The following is a 20,285-nucleotide window of genomic DNA, read 5'->3' as shown; positions in this document are numbered from 1 at the left end:
GCCTTGCATAATGGAATCACATCCACGTAGTCCCTATGTATCCATCACCTTCACCATATTCTGTTGGTTAGGAACAAGTCTTAGGTCCCCCTGCCCCTTTAGGCAAGGAGAGGGGATTACACAAGGGCGTGATACAAGGTGGGGTCACGGAGCCATATGAGGCTGTCTGCCACCATCACTATGCCTTCTCCCTCTATGTTTTGAACATGAAAGGCAACAGACAACACATACTAATCTTCATGTTACCTTTTTCACTTAACAACAGATCTTGAACCTTCCTTCCCAGTTGGGGCTAGGTTGGGCGGGACTGAGATGATGGGCCATTGTGTTTGGGCTTGACTTTGGAGCCTCTAGAGAGCCCTTGAAGGAGAGAGAGGGACACAGTGACCCTGTCTGTGCCTCAGAAAGATCACTCTCATGCTCTCCGCATGCCTGGCCCTGTCCGAAGTGCTTACCTGTGTTAACCCACTTAATCCTCACAGAAACCCTGGGAGGTAGGCACTTTTATTATCGCCATGTTGCAGAAGAAGACATCAAGGTCCAGAGAAATTATGGTTACTTATCTAAGGTCACACAGCCAGAAAGTGGCAGTAGGAACTCTTACCTTCATTGTACAGATGAGGAAACTAAAACTCAGAAAGGTTCATCGACTTGCCCCAGTCACGTCAAAATGGCTGATCAGGGTGGGAGTGAGGGTCAGGATAAGGGCTGATTCCCTGACCCATCCTGCTCGATTCTGGTCACAGTTGTGGAAGTGACAAACAAGGGCCTGAAATTGGAGGAATAACCAAATACCTAGGCTGGTGGCTCTTACACATTGTGGGGTCAGCTAAGGACAGCAGCCCGGGTGGGAGCTGGTACTCCCCTCCCCCAGACTCGGTGCACTAATGGCTCCCTTTCCTCTACCAGTTCAGAATTTATAACGTGACCTACAAGGGGCCCACCCTCCGCTTTGCAGCCAGCACCCTGAAGTCTGGAGCTTCCTACAGCGCCCAGGTGAAGGCCTGGGCTCAGAGCTACAACAGCACCTGGAGTGAGTGGAGCCCCAGTGCCAAGTGGCTGAACTGTGAGTATCCTGCTGGGAGTCCTGAGCAGTCGGCCGCGCCACATGGCTTGCAGGATCTCAGTTCCCTGAACACGGAACCAGGGATTGAACCTGGGCCACGGCAATGAAAGCCCGGAATCCTAACCACGAGGCCACCAGGGAATTCCCAGCAGTTAGCATCTCTGTTCCCCACTTTCATTCTGTGGCCAGAGACTTCCCCAAGCCAAACATCTGGTTTCCATATCACAGGATGCTCTAATTGCAGTGACGGAATTACCAACTGATGTGGTGTACTGGTCAGGGTAGGGTAGGTTACGGTAACAAACACACGAGTTCTGCGGCTTAACACTGTAGAAATATGTTTCTTGCTCACATAACAATTCAACACGAACTTTGCTGATTGGTAGGTGGTTTTCCTCCCTGTGGCTCCGTCATTCTCTAGGACAGAGATTCTCAGCCTTTCTGTATCATGGACCCCTTTGGCAGTCTGGTGAAGCCTGTGGACCTCATCTCAGAATAATATTTTTATTTTTTTAAATTTTATTTTAGAGTATAGTTGATTCACAACGTTGTGTTAGTTTCAGGTGTCCAGCAGAGTGATGTAGTCATACATATTCATATATCTATTCTTTTTCAGATTCTTTTCCCATGTAGGTTATTACAGAGTATTGAGTAGAGTTCCCTGTGCTGTACAGTAGGTCCTTGTTGATTATCTATTTTATATATAGTAGTGTGCATATGCCAGTCCCAACCTCCCAATTCATCCCTCCTCCCCACCTTCCCCCCTTGGCAACCACAAGCCAGTGTAATATTTTTCAACGTATCAAATAAAATACATAGACCTTCAAGGGAAACCTAATTTTATTGAAATGCGATTATAAAAAGATTTTAAAATATACTTGTTATCTAGGAATACATGCTTCTTTAATAACACATTAAAAACAGGATCTAGTGGTAGTTGTCATAAATACTGTAATTTCAAAGTAGATGAACATAAGTGGTATTTCCTGCTACTGCAGCTGTCAGGTGATTTGAGAATAGCTGTGACTTCTGATGGGGGCTAAGTAACTAATGCTGCTATTACTGTGGTTTGCTCCCTCTATTCCTAATGGGAGGAAATGCCAGGTTTCAGAAGTTAGTGAAAACAAAGATATCATTTCTTTCCCCTCCAAGTTCCCAGACCCCTAAATCCTAACGGCAACCATGTTGGAGGTCTGTGGACCCCAAGTTAAGAATCCCTGCTCTGTGGACCTGCCATCATCTGCATCCAGCCAGCAGGAAGGGAATGAGAGCGGGGAGACCACACCTGCTTCTTAAAAGTCTTAGCCCAGAAGTGACACACATCCCTTCCTCTCAAGCTCTATTGGTGGAGCTGGTCACATGGCCACACATAGCTGTAAGGGATTCTGGGAAATGTAGTCCCTCACCTGGTAGCTGCATCCTCCAAACAGCTCTTTGCGTCTTTATCACACTTTTGCAAAAGAGTATTGAATTATCTTACATAAAATGAAGTCTTTATTTTATTTTTTTTTGGCCGCGCAGCATGTGGGATCTTAATTCCCCCACCAGGGATCGAACCCATGCCCCCTGCAGTGGAAGTGCGGAGTCCTAATCATTGGACTGCTATCAGGGAATTCCCCTAAAATGAAGTCTTGCCAGTGGACCTTCCTGGTTCATACAGCCGCTCAGTTACATCACCCCAGAGTCTTTTCTTTCCCTCTGGCATCCCTAGCATGGTAGCATTTTATCCTTACCCTTGTCACCTCATGGCCCCAAGTTGTCTGCTGCACACACCCTCATGCCCAAGACCCAAAGGAAATGGAAGTCTGCCACAAGGAGTGTATCCCGTGCATCTTTTATCATGAAACAAAAACATTTCCAGTCCTGGTGGCCTTTCCCTTGCCTTTCATTGTTCAGGACTGTCACGTGGCCTCTCCCAACTGCAAGGGAGGCTGGGAACTGAAATGTCTGAAAAGGGGACTAGTTTTGGCCCATGATTGGCCCAAACCTCAGGGTGGGCACATTGCAGCCTAGCAAAGAAGAAGGGGAGATAGCTGTTGCGTGGTGGAGGCTGCCTGGGGCATCATCCGTACAATGGAGAGAAGGAAGGGCTGTTGTGAACATTCAATGAAGGAAGGATTCTTCAAAGTGCTGGGCACAGTGGTGATTGGCAGGTACCTCAACCCAACCCACCACACGCCCCTCTCAGCATCGCCTATCCTGTTCCATGGATACCTCTTGACCACCTGTCTCCCACTCCGGGCTGTGAGCTCTATGGGTAGTATCTGCTCTGTGTCTGTATCTCCATTGCCCAGCATGGTGCCAAGCACACAGTAAGTGCTTAGGAAAGTTTTGTCAAATTGATTTGATTCTTCCTTTAACCTGGAGAAGGGAAGGGAAATAACTTGTATGGGACAGATACCATGTGCTGGACACTCATTATTTCCACAGATATTTCTTGAGTTCCTACTACGTGCTGGCCTAGTGGTGAACAAAATAGGCAAAAATCCCTATTCGTGTGGAACTGACATTCTAGAGGGGGAGACAGAAAATAAACAAGTAAACAAAAATATAAATGAGATCTAGATCCCGAGGACAATAATTCTGGGAAGGAAATAAAGCAGGGGAAAGGGATGGGAGGAGGCAACAGTAGAGAGGGTGTGAGGGAGAACTTTTGGGACCTGACAGTCAGCAAGGAGAGGGGGCCAGCTGTGTGAATGGACGTGCGGGCACGGCGTCAAGTGTATATTAAATCGTACGATCCTCAGAACAACCCTATGAGTTAAGTAGTTATTAACCCCGTTGCACAGAGAGGAAACCAAGGTACAGAGTGAGTAAGGGGCTTGTCCTGGGTCGCCAGCTAGTATATGACAGAGTCAGGCTTCGAACTGGGGCCGTCCAGCTCCAGAGTCTCTGCCCTTGACCTCACTTATTTCAAAAAAGAGAAAGCAGCACGTTCAAGATCCTGAGGTGGCCCCGAGATTTGGAGGAACAGGGGACAGCAAGGAGGCCGATGTGGCGAGGGCTCCATGTGCAAGAGAGGGGAGTAGGAGGGGATGCAGCGGCCAGCTCACGCAGAGTCTTGGAGGATGCTTTCACGAGGCCTCGGTCTCCTGCTCTGGGAAATGGAGACCAGGCTGGACGCAGCGCGATGCAAGCTCATGGCTTCCCTCCACTTCCAGACTACGAGGCGACCTTGGAGCAGCGCCTCCCGCTGGGCGTCAGCATCTCCTGCGTCATCATCCTGGCTGTCTGCCTGTCCTGCTATGTCAGCATCATCAAGTGAGTCCTGAGCTGTGCAGGAGGCTGCCAAGCCAGCCCCCTGTGGTGTGGAGTGGGTGGGAATTTCCCCTCTGATCTGTCAGCTTGCAGCCCTTTCATTCAACGATAGATATTTATTGAGCAGCTACTATGTGCGAGGCACTGGGACCGACAGGGACCCTGTGTCCTTGGGGAGGCACAAGATGCCAGGCCACCAAGTAACCATGGCTGTTTTCCATAGTGATCCTTGCGCTGAAGGAGATATGCCAGGGCGAGGGGGCCTGTTTTGGATGGGGAGGCCAGTGCAGGCCGCTCTGACGAGGTGTTTGAGCTGAGACCTGACTAGGGCAAAGGAGCTGGCCAGGGCAGGAGCTGGGGGCAGGGCCTTCCTTTGGCAGAAGTGAGATGGATCATGCCCAGGGTATGGCCCAGACACTTGAAGGCATGTGGCAATAGACAGAGGAATTCTAGATGATTGTCCTGCAGAGTCAGACCTGGGTTCAGATCCTAGCCTTGCTGCTTCGTAGCTATGTGACCACGTTTCTGAACCTCTGTTCAGCCTTGGGTCCCTATTTCATCAGTCCCAAGAGTCCTAAGGGACTCCCCGATCACTCGGTGTAGGGGGACAGAAGGAGCGTTGTTTCCAGTGAGCTTGAGCCCTTGGAATCATGGAGTCTCAGAGCCTCAGTCCTCCCACCTCTGAAATGGGACGAGCGGGCCCCAGGTGACCACTTAAGGATGGCGATGGTTGAGGATTGATGTGAGCAAGTGTCTGTACTCTGCCGGGCACACAGTAGGTGTGCAGGGAATGCAAGGTCCCCTCTCCACGTCTGTTGCTGATGCCTCTGAGCCCCCCTGGGCTGGTCTTTCTCCTTCTCTGAGCCTCAGTTTCCCCATCGTCTGTCTTCCCTACCCCTACTCACTGTGTTCCAGTGCTCCAACCTTGCTGTTCTTTGAACGCCCCAAGCAAGATCTTCCCTTGGAGCCTTTGCACTCGCTGTGCTCTCTGCCTGGAAAGCCCTTTTTCCAGGCATCACCGAGACCAACTCCTCCTCCACCTACAGTTGCCTCTCAGAAGTCACCTCCTCAGGGAGGCCTTCCTGGATCACACTATTCCTCTCTAGTCCCTATCTTCTTTATTTTTATTCCTGGCACTTATCGCCAGGAATGAATGATGTCACATAATCATTTCTGCAGGGGTTTTGCCTGTCTTGTTCACTGTGTGAACAAGAGGCCTGGCACAGTGAGTGGTACATAGTAGGTACTCAATAAATGTGTGTTAACTGACTGAGTGGAGTGGGTGGAGGCTAATCCAGGGGGTGTCTGAGGACCTTCCCTCCCAGCACTGATGCTCCGTGGCTCCAGGCTGACCCAGGAAGGGAGAAGGAATACCTCAGCCTCTCAGGCCATCCCAGGCCTCTCCCCAGCACCTTATCCTCAGCTGCTCCAGAGTAAAGGTTGTTGAAGGGGAAACCCAGAATTCTCTCTCTGCAGCTTGAGTGTCTCCTGATTCCCTGGAACTTGTTCCCTCTGGAGCAGAGGCGGCCACATTAGGAACTCCACTCTGGGTAGCAGGATGCTGGAGCCCAAACCTGGCTCTTCTGCCCACCAGCTGTCACTTCACCTCCCTGGGCCTCAGTCTTCTCATCGGTAGAGTGGGGTTAGCAGTAGAACCTGTTTCACGGAGTGAGGGTGAGACAGCCAAAAAACCTATCGACATGATCTCTGACCCCTGATAAGTCTTGGTGACTATGATAATTTTTATGGGAGGAATGTCAACCTGTTAGTGATACAGGGACCAACATCTTGTCCTTTTCTTTTTCAGGATTAAGAAAGAATGGTGGGACCAAATTCCCAACCCAGCCCACAGCCCCCTCGTGGCTGTTGTCATCCAGGATTCTCAGGTAGGAGAGGGGGTTGGTAAGGATGCTGTGCACTACGTGTACAGGGAAATACGACTCAAGACGTCTGGGATGTTCAGGATATTTCTTGGCTTTGGGGGTTGCACATGGGAAGTCAGGAAGGTTTCAGGGTAGGTTGAGTCAGCAGCTAGAGGCTTTCACTCCCTTCCCTTTGGCTTCCATGACTGTTCTTTCAGCCTGGGTGGGAGACAGGGGTTCCTCTGGGGTTGGTTTTTTCCCTCCCTTGGGAGGAGATGATCCCTGAGGTCATCGGCATGTCATCTCTTGGCAAGGTACCTGTACCAGAGCAGGAGGCCAAAAGGAGAGGGAGAAGGGGACAGGCTTTCTGTATATTCCTCTTAGGAGCAGGAAACTGCCCCCCAAAACACTAGCAAATCTCTCCATTCTCATTGGCTTGAATTACATCACAGCCTCTTTCCTAAACCACTCAGTTGTAAGGAGTGGGAATACTTGAGACCAACCAGGTGACCACCCCTGAGCTACTGGTGGGGTCAGCTTCCCCAATGCGATGGCCAGGTGGGGTTTGCCTTAGTGCCATCAGGGTTCTCTAGGACAGGGGGAGGCGGGGATACAGGTCCCGTCTAGAACAGAAGGTCTGAGTGTCCTCAATTCTCCAGGGACCCTGTAGCAGGCTCTGGAGTCCAGTGGTACTGGCTTTGAACCCTGGCTCTGCCACTTACCTGCAGGTTAGACTTAACAAGTTGCTTAACTTCTCTGAGCCTCAGTTTTCTTGTGTGGGTTATAGCAGTGGTTATAACAGGGCTGGTGTTGGAATTCACCAAGACAATCCACATGAAGTGTATATTACAGCGTCCTGCACATAGTGTCGTTTATGTATCAGTTAGATTTTGCTGTGTAACAAATCATCCCAAAATTTAGAAAGTTAAAACAGTAGCCACTTATGTAGCTCTTGCTTCTGCAAGTCTGTAGTTGGGCTCTGCTCAGCAGTGGGGGTGGAAGGATCCTGGGTTTGGCTGGGCCTGTACCAGTGGTCTCACTCGCAGGTCTGGCAGGTGGCTGACACATCTGGGGCCATGGAGGTTACTAAGCCATGTATGTGTCTGTCATCCTTCAGCAGGCTGACCCAGTTAGCACAGTATCACTTCCACCACATGCTATTGGTCAAAGCAAGTCACACAGCCATGCCAGGTTCAGGGATAGGAGGAGGTTCAGAGACTGTGGCCGTTTTTGCCATCAGCCACAGCAACTTAATAGTGCAGCCTCCTTAATTCTCAGAAAACTGAGGCTCAGAGAGGGGGAGTGACCTGATCAGACCTCAGACCTGTGTGATGTCAAGACTCAAAGTCTTCTCACGGCAAACATGTGCTGAGCATTGCTGGACGATAGGCTGGGCCGGCAGGCCTCTCGGCTCTGTGTCACTGGCTGTCTCTATGTTTTAGGTGTCACTGTGGGGGAAGCGGTCCCAAGGCCAGGAACCAGCCAAGTGCCCGTATGTATATGAACTTGGGTCATCGCCTATGTGGATTTGGAAGGGGATGGAATTGGGGTGGTGGGCCCCATCTTGAGAGTCTGCCTTATCTTCCTTGTTCTTCAGCACTTGTCCTGTGACACTAGACTTCAAGGGATAGCAGGGGGAGGGGTGGTCTGGGTAGGTCAGCTGCTGGCTGAGTCCCCTGAGCTTCACTGGGGGTCAGGTACATACTGAACCCCCTTGGGATGCCCAGTCTGTCCTGAGCAAGCCTGATGGGGGTAACAAGCAGGGCAGCTGTACCACTTGTTAAACTGTTGACATAGTGGCATACTGGTGGGCAGATACCACTATCCTGGACCCTTGAATATGCCACCTGGCCTCCTTAACCCCTCTCTCAGGGCCCCTTGAACCTACCCACAATCCAATAACTGAAGGGTTTATACCTAGCACAGCAGGGGACTCCAGGATGCTGCCCCAGCCCTAGGACTCCCCAGCCATTCTAATTGGCCCTTACTTATGCTATGGTGTTGATAGGTATTTTATTTTTATTTATTTTTTAACGTCTTTATTGGAATATAATTGCTTTACAATGTTGTATCAGTTTCTGCTGTATAACAAAGTGAATCAGCTATATGTATACATATATCCCCATATCCGCTCCCTCTTGCGTCTCCCTCCCACCCTCCCTATCCTACCCCTGATAGGTATTTTAAATACCATCATCCCTGACAAAGACTTCTCCTTATTCAATAGATTGAGTTTGTATTATATGCCAGGCTCCAGAAATCCCAAAGTAAGACACAGGCCCTGCCTTCAAGGAGTTCCCAATCTAGTAGTGAGGGTGGACTGATAGATTATTGATTATAAAGTCTGGAAGTGTGTTTGCAACAGGCAGACATTGACACCCACCAGGGTTCTCGGCCTTCCCTAGTCAAGAGAAATTGACTAGATGCCAGACAAGAAATTCAGGCAAGGCTCTACTGGGGCCCCTGCTGCAATGGGGCGGGGCGGGGTGGGTGAGGGGCTGGGGGGTGTTGGAGAACAAGTAGCAGGTTCTCTTGCCCACTCCCCGAGGGGGGCAGGCGAGCTGGTTCCTGATGTGGGGTGAGGGTAGGGGTGTGTCCAGGGATTGGGCCGGAGGGGTGGCTTAGGTGTCCTGCCCACCCCTCTGGCGGTGTGAAGTGCAGGCGGCATGCGCAGTACCCTGGTTTTGCTCCTGGCTCTTCAGAAGTGGCAGTTGCGTTTTTTGGCCTTTCTGTATCTTTTGTACAAGCCCCAACTGCGCTTGCAGCCAGTGTTTTTTAGTCCCATATAGTTTCTTTGTATTTTGTTGCTGGAGGTGAGGTTTGTCCACTTGCAAGCATCGTAGCACTACAGCAAAGGGTCCTGGGTCCCAGCCTGTCTCAACATCAGTCCAGGGTGATTTTGAGCTGGGCTTTGAAGGATGAATAGGAGATTTTTCAAGTGGAGAAACTGAACCCTGATCGAACTTTGCTCTTTTAGACACTGGAAGACTTGTCTTGCCAAGCTTCTGCCCTGTTTACTGGAGCATGGCATGGAAAGGGATGAAGATTCCTCCAAGGCTGCTAGAAATGAGCCTTTCCAGTGTCCTGGAAAAGTAGCATGGCACCCCATGGAGGTCAACAAGACAGTCCTCTGGCCAGAGAGCATCAGCTTGGTTCGGTGCGTGGAGCTGTTTGAGGCCCAAGTGGAGAATGAAGAAGAGGAAGTGGAGGAAGATAAAGGGAGCTTCTGCCCATCACCTGACAGCAGCGGGGGCAGCTTCCAGGAGGGCAGGGAGGGCATCGCAGCCCGGCTGACAGAGAGCCTGTTCCTGGACCTTCTCGGGGGCGAGGTTGGGGGCTTTAGCCCACAGGGCTTGGAGGAGTCCTGCCTTCTTCCACCTTTAGAAAATCCAAGTGTTCAGAGGCCCTGGGCCACGTCCCCAAGTGTGGGGCCCCAGGAGGCATCGTCTGAGGACAAGGAGCCTTTGAACCCAGAGTCAAGTCCTCCAACCCAGAGCCCAGCCAGGCTGGCTTTCCCAGAGATGCCCGGCGTCATCGCAGACAACCCCACTTACCGCAACTTCAGCACCTTCCTGAGCCAGTCCTCAGGCCCTGGAGAGCTTGACTCAGACCCACAGCTGGCCGAACACCTGGGGGAAGTGGACCCCAGCATCCCCGCCGCCCCCCAGCCTGAGCCAGAAACGTGGGAGCAGATCCTGCGCCAGAGCGTCCTCCAGTGCAGGGCAGCCCCGGGCCCCGCCTCGGCCCCCAGCAGTGGCTACCGGGAGTTTGTGCAGGCGGTGAAGCAGGGCGGCGCCCGGGACAGCGGGCTGGAGGGCTTTGGCCCTTGCGGAGAGGCTGGCTACAAGGCCTTCTCCAGCGTGCTCACTGGCACCGCTAGCTGCCCGGGGACATCTGGGCTTGAGCCCAGCAGTGGGGAGGGGGGCTACAAGCCCTTCCAGAGCCTCACTGCTGGCTGCCCCAGAGCCCCTGCCCCAGTCCCCGTCCCCCTGTTCACCTTTGGACTGGACGTGGAACCCCCTCACAGCCCTCAGGACTCACTCCTCCCAGGCAGCACCCCAGAGTGCCCTGGTTTGGAGCCAGTGGTCAAGGAACAAGACAGCCAGAAGGCCCTGCTATCCCCGGAGCCAACCACAGACCCCCCCGGGGATGACCTGGGCAATGGCATTGTCTACTCAGCCCTCACCTGCCACCTGTGTGGCCACCTGAAGCAATGCCACGGCCAGGAGGAACGTGGCAAGGCCCACATCGAGGCCAGCCCCTGCTGTGGCTGCTGCCGTGGGGACGGGTCCTCACCCCCGGTGAGCCCCCTGAGGGCCCTGGACACCCAGCTCGGTGGGGCTCCATTGGAGGCCAGCCTCTCTCCGGCCTCCCTAGCACCCTTGGGTGTCTCAGAGGAGGGTAAGTCCCCCCTGTTCTTCCAAACTGCCCCCAACAATGCTCAGAGCTCAAGCCAGACCTCCACGGTGGTGGCCATGCTTTCCCCAGGGCCCACGTGCACGGACGCTTCCTAGGTGCGTGCCCACTTCTTGCTGGAGTCTACAAGCGAGGACTGGGCCTTACCCATGACTGCGAAATGCCTCCCTCCAGAAGGCAGCCCGGCTGGCAGGGTTCCAAAAGACTCAGGGAACCCTGCTATGAAGTGGTGAAGTTGTCCAACACTGGGGCTACGGAGACCGGCCGTCCCCGGCTCCCAACGTTGGCCCGGGCTCGCCACGTCCCATGGGAGTGGAGGCACCTGCAGAGACCAGGAGGTTCCCGGGCGCCTTGGCTTGTGAATGAGCTGTTGGTCATTTCACGGGTCCACAGCTGCCCCAGTGGACTATCGCTGTCACGCTCAAGGTGTGTTTTGTCCACCGAGTTGCTCTGTTACTCGTGTCTTGCCCAGGCCTGGGGTTAGCTGCCACCATCTCACTGGATCGGATGCTGAGCCTAGAAGCTAACCAAGCCAATGGGAGAATGACTTGGGAGGCCTTGGGAAACTGAGGTCCAGAAAGGGTGGTCATTTGCCCAGAGACGCCTGTTCATTTAACAGAGGTTGACACTGGCAGCAGAGCCTGAGCTGCGGAGGGGCGCTTAGTCAAGTGGAGTTAACGAGGACATGAAAAATTGTGATTACCGAGCAGTGACGGCGTGCTGCCAGTTTCCCACACAGCTGTAAGATTGGGGGTTCCTGTTAATCACTGGATCCCCAGAACAAGCATGCCTGGTGACCTTGGGGCCGGCGTGTGCCCCCATGCGTGCCGTCGCTGGCATCGGTGGTTCAGAGGGAGTGGCTCAGGTCTCCTGACCCAGCGAGCTGGGCGTCCAAGATGCCGACACCAGGCACGTCACCTGCACCTCGGCCCCGACCTCAGGTTGAGTAATGTGCATTGTTTGTGTGCATCTCAAAAATTGTTTCATCACCTGGTGTTTGTGTTTGCTGAGGAGGGTAGAATGGGAGGGGATGGAGTTTTGTATAAATAAAGGTTCTTTACCTCCTTCCCCACCCTCCCCACCCCATTTATTAACCAAACATACTGCCAGGCACTGTTGCGAGTGCTTTATCTCTATTAACTCGTAGAATCCTCCCATCCAGAGGTACTGAGACCAACCCAAGAGGTTAAGTAACTTCCGGTCTTCTTGGGTTTCCCTGAGACCAGGATTCAACTGCAGTTTGTTGAAATAGGTGGCGATCCCAGGAAGCCCTGCTTGGAGAGCGGGGAAAGGAGGCAGGGAAGGGCAGGAGGCAATAAAAGGTGTTATCGCACAGAGTGCCAGCGCGGGCAACAGGTGCGTCACGCCGCGGGGGAGCTTGGGCAAGCCAGGCACAGTGCATGCCTAGAGGTGGGGAGCTAGCTGTCCACCAACTCCCATCTGTCATTGGTGGAGGGCTGCTGCCAGGGGCAACTCCCCAGCACTTCCAGCTGCTCCAGGAAAAATTCCTCCGATTGAGAGCTGGGGGGGTGGGGGAGGAGCGGTGTTGGAGCAGCTTTGGGCACGTGGAGATGTGGACAGGGCTGTGATTGGCAGCTGCCCCTTTGCCAAGGTCACACAGCTAGTGGCAGACCCATAGCTGAGCCGTTGCTCAGCCTCTTTGTAGGTGATCCCTGCTTAACATCTGGGCGGTCGGTGTATGGAGTGGGCCTCAGACAGGCAGGCAGGGGATCTTAAGCTCCTTTGTCTGCGATCACTCTGTGTCTGGGTAGCCGCCCTGACTGCCACGCTTGCAAAATGAAGGGCTCGGCTGTTTGAGGTTCCTTCCTGCTCTGGCATCTTACGTAATACATTACAGAGGTGACGGGGACCTCACTACCTCACATGCAGCCCTATGTTTGTGAGAACTGCCTCCTTTGTGCTGAGCCCAAATCTATCCCTTTAGCTGCCTGAGTCACCACCCCACACCCACGGTTTGTAGATGAGGGAAACTGCTCTAGAGAGGAAAAGGGACTTGCCAACGTCACACAGTGAGTGGCAGAACCTGAACTAGCCCTCTGGACCTTTTGTCTTCAAGAGTTCTTTGTAATAAAATATAATAATTTACAATAAAAATAACTAGTTAGGGCCAAGCAATTTGCTTGGTGTCGTACGCTGACTGTGTCACAGCTCTAGCGAGCAGGTTATTATCCCAACTTTACAGATAAGGGAGCAGGCCCAGAGAGGTTGAGGTTTAGCTTAGGGCCACACAGCTGGGAAGTCCGGGAGCCAGGATTTGAATCCAGGTCTGATTGCAGAGCTCCCAGCCACCATGGTGTGCCATCTCATGTACAGCGTGGCACTGACTCGATTGTCAGCTCTGATTAGCCTGCGGGTCATCTCAGAAAATCAAATTTTAAAACTAAGCAGCCAGTGGATAGGACTCGGTGCTTTCACTGCTGTGGCCCAGGTTCGATACCTGGTCGGGGAACTAAGATCCCGCAAGCCTCGCGGGGTGGCCAAAAATAAAATAAAAACTAAAAAAACCAAGCAGCCAACAGAGAAAATATATTTGGGTGAGTGCTGGAGAGCTGGTTGGATTGCAAGTCCAACAGAATTGAGACTGACTTATTCTATCCCCAGGATCTTAGGAGGAAGACACCTAACTTGTCAGCTAAGGCTCATATTACAGAGTCCGCCAGGCTTTGGGAAACTAGAATGGAGAACTAGGCAGAGACATCTCCCATCTCTTATCCAGATTTCAACCCACCCTCCCAGGTTCAGGGAAGCTGGAGAGAGGTCACCGTTCTGGCTTCCCCAACCCCCTTCTCCATCTTAACACAGGGAAGGAGGAAGCGGAGAGAGCGGGAAACACATCCCACTGATGTTTACTGAGAACTTACTATGGGCCAGCCACTGTGCTGGATGTGAGGAAACTGAGTGACACAAAGTCCCTTCCCTCTTGGATCCTACAGTTCAGTGGGGTAGACAGAAATGTAAAAGACAAAAGGAAAAAATAGGAGTCTGAGATGGGGGGGTTAGTGGAGAGGTCTTTAAGGAGGTGACATGTGAGCTGAGCCTTCAGTGACTAGAAGAACCAGGATGGACTGGAGGAAGAGCATTCCAGGCAGAGGATAGAGCAAGTGCAAAGGCCCTGAGGCACAAGGAGTTTGGCGTGTTCCCAGTAAGAAAGATCCGCTACAGCGCAGTGAGCCAGGGACAGTGGTGAGAGATAAGGTCAGGCAGGATGGGGGACTGGAGTGAGGAATTTATATTTTGGCTTAAATGCACATTAGCCCCACCCACTGAGAAACATGGTCCAATAGACACCCATCTCTCTTCAATCTCTCCAGTCCCAAACGTAATCCATCTATAAGCAGGAGCCCAGGAGAGGAAGTGGAGGCACTGGAGATGTTCCTCCAATAGGACTCCCTCTCACCTCGCAGAAGTGGAGAACTAAGGTTCCTTCTGACAACAGTGACGGGGGTGGTTAAAATCCTCCTTGCTGCTCTTCTCACTCAGGGGTGAAGTGAATTCCACCAGAAATGTGTTGATTAGCACGGGGGAGTGGCTAGCTGCCAGGGTCTTCCTTGGGAATTTCTTTGATAAAAGACTTTTAAAAATCCCCTTGAAATCTGATCTTGACCTCCCAGGCATGTCTCCAAGTTAGGCAGGGAACCCAAGGGTCTTCGGGGTGTGAATTCCCAGCCCCCATCTCTGCTCTCTCTGTCTCCTTTGTCCTGCCTGTGTCTTCATTTTTTTCATTTGTAAAATAAGAAGGATAATAAAATCTGCATTGGAGCGTTGTCCTGAAGATAGTCTACATTATCATCATCTTCATCATCTCCTGGGTTTACTCCAACCTGGCGGGGGCACAGGTAACAAGAGTGAAAAGGTACAACCCGCTTAGAAATCTAGAATTCTCAGCCTCAGCGACTGCTCTGGGCTTCCTCCCGTGGACCAAAACCAACCAAACAAACAAAATGTTGCCTGCCGTTTCAGTCAACAAAGAATGGTGTCTGCGTTCTGGTAAACAAACATAGTGCCCGCCATCAAGCCTTCCGCCACTGCAGCTGCCCCAGGACAGTGAGCCCCGAAGGGAATTCGGGAGAAAAACAGGATACGCGCCCTAGACAGTTAAGATGCCCGGACTCTCGCATCTTCCCAAACACAGAAAAGCACTAAGATCATTAACTTGAGATGTCTGCTTTTTCTTGTGATAAGCAACAATCTTTCGACGTTCTACTACATGTTTTGTTTTGTTTCAGCAAAAACTCCTATAGATCCAGGCTGCTCTCTTACCTCTTCGGAACAGTTCCTCAGAGCGCTGAGAGGCTGTATCCCAGGCTATATAGTTCTCAGTAACGTCCCTGAATAAAACATAATTCTCAGCTTTTACGGTGTGCTTTTTGTTTTGTTTTGTTTTTTTTCAGTAGACACTCCAAATCTCCCTGGTAAGCCCCTGATGACTCCCACTGCCATTAGTTGATCCTGACATGGGAGATCCCCAGCTCATGCCCGCCCGCCTCAGTCCCCCATGCTCTCTGGTTTCTGCCTACTCCTTCAAGGTCAGGGCTTCCCCAGACTAAGCCTGGCGAGTCACTCCTTCATTCAAATATAATTACTCCCTGACAGCAATTGTTAAAACAAAAATAAATTTCTCAAATTATGAAAGTGGATCAAAGTTTTATTTTAGATTTTTAGGGAGGGAATCAGAAAAAGAGAGAGAGAACATTGGTTCAAGGAACAATCTTAGTGTTACCAAATGCAAGTTCATGTGCCGGACACACAGTGAGACCAACAAACCAAAATGTCGGAGTTTGGAGCAGAGAAAGGTTTATTGCAGGGCCGTGCAAGGGGAGTGGATGGCTTGTACTCAACCCCGAACTCCCCAAAGGGCTTCAGCAAAGCATTTTTAAAGGCCAGGTGAGTCGGGGGGGGGGGGGGGGGGCGAGGCGGGGGCGTCACAGGGTGTGAGATCAGCTCGTGCACGGTTTTCTGATTGGTTGATGGTGAGGTATCAATTGTTAGGCGCCAGTAGGTCTGGGGTCATCAGTATCAAGCAGTTAACTTTCTTCCATTTAGTGGTGGTTTTAGCATCTGTAAAAACAACTGAGGAAATGTGCATCAGATGCTATTATCTAGATATCAATACCTCATAGAGGAGCTACAGCAGAGGATACAGGGGAGGGGTCTGTCCCCAGAAGGCCCCAGAAGGTCCCGCTCTGTTACATTAGGAAGGGGTTTATAGCAAGACAAATGAGTGTCCGGAATAACGCTATCCAACAGGAATTTTTGCTGTGATGGAGAGCTTTCACGTTGTCCAATACCGTGGCACTAGCCATGTGTGGCTATTACACACTTGAAATATGGTTAGTGTGACGGAGGAACTGATTTTTTAATTTTATTGAATTAACATTTAAATTGAAACAGCCCCCCCCAAATTTTAAATAGCCCCAAGTGGCTAGTGATTACATTATTGGTATTGGACAGGAGGACAGGGCTAGATCATTACAGTCCAAGGTACAACTTTAGCAATTGCCTCAGCGTGGAGGAGAGAGGATAGGGTCCGAAGAGATGAAAGGAGAGAGGAGGGACAGGTTGCATCAAACGTTTGCCCCAGAGCTACTGAGGGGCGGGGTCTAATGGATCGGGTGGGACCAGCGGGGGACCGCCCCACCAAGTAGGAAGTAGGCGGCAGGTGTGGGCGGAGCGAGATGCTGGCCGCGTGAGTTTCCCAGCGCCCCTCGCCGGTCTGCACCAGAGGTATGGAGAGCAGGAGGGGTTCCCCAGGGTAGCAGCACCAAAGGGGGCTGGGCGCGGCCGGAGACTGGAAGGTCTCAGAAGAACCCAGGAGACCTCCAGAGGCATTGAATTCGGGGTCCCCCCGCCCTAGCCCCGCACACCCCCCGCCTCAGTTTTACAAAGATTTTTCCAGAAGGTGGGGGTGGCAGGATGGGGGGTCGTTTCCGCTTTAGTTTTTTTTTTTTTTTAAAACAAAACCCCTACTTACCAATTTTTTCTGATTACTAAATCGGCACGTGCCAGCCTTCTCCGATTCAGGGAAAACCTAAACGTTTTAGGTTAATAAATAGGAAAGTGAAAAACACCGGAAATCCTGACCCCCTCCCCAGCACCTGGCATTTCGTGGGCGGTCCCAAAATGTGTATGTTTGTTTTTGAAGGTGTATCTCCGTTAACATCCTGTTGAATAACCTGACATTATTTTCCCACGAAAGTTATTGATTAAAAAAACAACAGCACAAACAGCAAGAAGTTTCTGAGCCCCCGCTGCAAGGGAGGCATGACCTCACCGGATCCTCACAGCAGCCAGAGACCTCTGTGCGAGACTTTTCCATGACGTACCCTGACTCCTTACCACTCTTGTCTGCCGTTTGCCTGGATTCTTATACCGCTTTTACAGGTGAGAACACTGAGACTCAGAGAAGCAAGGCTCTGCACTCATCCTGCCTCGGTTTGAACCTGCCTGTGCCAATTCGGAGCCGTGTGACTGTGGGCAAGGTGTTGACCACTCTGGGTCTCAGTTTCCTCCCCATCAAAGATGGATAAGAGAAGTACCCTGCAGCCCACAGTGGTGGAGTGAGGAGCAGATGTCTTGATGGGTGAAGGCCAGGCGATGCCCAGCTGCTCTTGTGACGAACTGGCCTGAGCTTCCTGACAGCAGCAGGACAGTGCCAGTTCTTCCTCAAAATCCCACCCTTTTCCAGCTTTATTAACGAGTTGAGGACGCCTGGCCAGTGGAGATCAGACTGGCTGGAGACCAGCTCACTGGTCCCTGCTGCCCCCTAGTGGCTCACTCTTGCCCAGCGCCTGCCTCTGTGCCTATGGAGGTACCATGCCCAGAAAGCCCAGAAAACTAGGCCTGGGCTACCTCCACCCTCCCGACCTCTCCTCTCTTTCATCCCTGTCTTTCTCCTCCATCCCCTCCAGCACCTGGCAAAGGGCTTGACATACATTCAGAACTCAGGGTGCTCCGAGGACCAGCTGTGTGGCTCAGGGCCAGTCATGGAACCCCTCGGTGCTTCCTTCCTCTTCTGTAAAATGGGAATAATAATAGTACTGACTTCATGGAGCTGTTGTTAGAATTAAATATGTTAATACGCATAAGGCTCAGAATGGTGCCTGCACATAGTCGTGCTGTCCGAGCGTTTCCTAGCATTATTGTTATTATACTGAATGGGTCTGTGGGTGTCATAAAACATAATTAAAGGAGATAATAATATTCTAAATTTAATGTCACTTTATTTTGAAAAGGACAGACTGGACCAATAGAAATCCGACACAGAAATGGTCCCGATGGCATCACCCCACCAACTGTGTATGTGTCCACATCCCTTCTAGACATGGTCCATGTGCAGAGTCAGTGTTTGTATCTTTGCAGAGGTTTCTGTCATGCATTTCTCATCATATATTCATATATATTATATAAGACAGGTCTTTCCAGAGAAGGAGAACAAAACAAGAGAGACCAAGATGCAGAGAGAGAGAAACACTAAACAAACTTCTGATCCCAGCTCCAGTTTGATACTTGACTCCAACTACAGAATGACCTCTGACCCAGCTGTAGACTGATTCCTGACCCATGCTGTGGACCTATTCATGATCTTAGCTGCACACTGACCCCAGCCACCTGCTGACCCCTAGCCCTGGCAACAGAATAATCTTTGACCCCAACCACAGACTGATCTCTGACTCTGGCCACTTGGACCCCTCACTCTTACACACTGACACACCACCCCATCTGGGAAATGGCATTTCCTGATTTCCAGCTGGTAAATTCAGCTTGAGTTGGTCAACATATCTGGTCTGTCTGTCCTTCCTCTCTGCCATGGAACCACAGAGAAAGCTCGCAGTTCTCCTTTCTAGTCAAAGAGAGCAGTGTTAAGGAAGTCCCCTTTGCCACCTTCTCTTCTGCTTTGGATGTGATGTCTGGTGGTTTGGCAGCCATCTTGTGATCATGAGGGGACAAGCTAGGAGAAGAAAGATAGTGCTCTGAGTGGGGCAGAGTGAGAGTAAAAATAGGGCCTGGGTCCTTGATTATATCATCAAGTGATCAAATCGACCTCTGGATTCTGAAATAAACCATAAACATGCTTTTGTTTAAACCACGTAGATTTTCTTGGTTTAAACAAGAAAAGCCACAAAGCAGCTTTAAAGTCATAAAGCAGCCTTAAAGACTGTAGTTGGTAGAATAATGGACCCCTAAAGACGTTCACGTCCTAATCTCTGGAAACTGTGGACATATTACACTGCAAGGGAGAATCAAGATTGCAGGTGGAATCTCAATTGCTAATTAACTGACCTTGAGATGGGAGATTATCCTGGATTACGTGGATGGACTGATATAATCACAAGAGTCTTTATAAGTGAAAGAAGGATGTAGGAGGGTTAGAGTCAGAGAGAGAATTGAAGATGCTCCGCTGCTGGCTTTGAAGATGGAAGAAGGAGCCAGGTGCCAAGGAATGCAGGCAACCACTAGAAGTTGGGAAAGTCTAGGAACAGACTCTCCTTTCGCGTCTCCAGAGGGAATGCAGCCCTGCTGACACCTTGATATTTAGCTCAGTGAGACCAGTTTCAGACCTCTGACCCTAGAACTATAAGGTAATAATACATTTTTGTATTTCAAGCCCTGGATTTGTAGCATTTATTACAGCAATAGGAAACGAATCCACAGATACTCCTCATTCATCTGGACACATCCCAGCGTTCTTTTTCCTCAAGCCCTTCACCCATCACCATCCTCTCCCTCATTTTTGCCACTCAATCTCCACTTCCGGAGGGTTCTGTCAGATCTCTGCCTGCTCCGTACCTCCGTCACATCCACCATTTCTTGTTAAAGTGAACGTGGGGCAGGGCTGAACTTCATGGACAGGCCACCAGGGCACTAGTGCTGCAGGGCCCTGTGCTTGGAATTTGATGCTGTGAGGTCCCTTTCCTGAAATTCTTAATAATTTTATTTCTGAATCTGTGCTTTGTAAGGGAAGCCCCATGGGACAGTAAGGCATGCGCCAAGGGCTTGGAGTCTCTGCTCGAAACTCCCACCTCCAACCATCTGCCCTCCCCCCTGGGAGAGGGTCATAGCCACCGGCTCCTGCACCCCCTGGCCCTCTAGATACTACTTGGCCTCCCGCTTCCCCCCTGCATCCAGTATCCACTGGAGGGGGCTGGACACAAGGAAGGCACAAGGGAGGGTGGAGGTCGGTTGCTCACTTCATGGGATCTTGGTGAAGAGTATGGCGGTGACCGTTCCCACCCCAGGTGTGTCTGCCGGGTGGCCAGAGGCTGCAACTCAGCCGAAGCGAGCCTCTTGCCTGCCCCCCATCCAGGTACCAAGAGTCACCATCTTGAATTCTTAGTACTTTTTGAAGAAGAAGCCCTGAGTTTTCATTTTGCCCTGAGCCCCTCAAATTCCGTAGCCATTCCTGACATGAAGTCATTCTTTCTCTTCAAGATTGAGCCCTCCACCTCCAAACACCATCACTCCCGTGTTTTCAGCTTTTTCCCTGTGCAGGCTTCTTCCCATCACCACGTGTAGCTGTCCTGGTCCCTTCCATCTGCAGACAACCAAAGCTTCCTTCCACCAGCCTCCGACTTGCCCTCTCTCTGTCTCTCTGTCTCTGTCTCTATCTGTCTCTGCCTCTGTCTCTCTGTCTCTCTCTGTCTCTGTCTCTCTCTCTCTGTCTC

At 51.3% G+C, this 20,285-nt stretch overlaps 1 protein-coding gene across 15 annotated transcripts in view; it reads left to right on the top strand.

The window, feature by feature from the left end:
- Window positions 1-14,979, top strand: part of IL4R (interleukin 4 receptor) — a 41,292-nt gene extending 26,313 nt beyond the window's left edge. For all 15 annotated transcript variants that reach the window (XM_033839111.2, XM_033839117.2, XM_073792187.1 and 12 more), the window contains 5 exons: window positions 910-1,066; window positions 4,228-4,327; window positions 6,132-6,210; window positions 7,629-7,678; window positions 9,164-14,979. In XM_033839111.2, the coding sequence (XP_033695002.1) occupies window positions 910-1,066; window positions 4,228-4,327; window positions 6,132-6,210; window positions 7,629-7,678; window positions 9,164-10,700 (1,923 nt within the window). In that variant the 3' untranslated portion in view covers window positions 10,701-14,979. The remainder of the gene's footprint in view (window positions 1-909; window positions 1,067-4,227; window positions 4,328-6,131; window positions 6,211-7,628; window positions 7,679-9,163) is intronic.
- The last annotated feature ends 5,306 nt before the right edge of the window (window positions 14,980-20,285 follow it).

The sequence above is a fragment of the Tursiops truncatus genome, chromosome 15, assembly GCF_011762595.2.
Source record: "Tursiops truncatus isolate mTurTru1 chromosome 15, mTurTru1.mat.Y, whole genome shotgun sequence".
NCBI lineage: Eukaryota > Metazoa > Chordata > Mammalia > Artiodactyla > Delphinidae > Tursiops > Tursiops truncatus.
The sequence above is the reverse complement of the archived record's forward strand: the minus strand, read 5'-3'. Positions and strand labels throughout refer to the sequence as shown.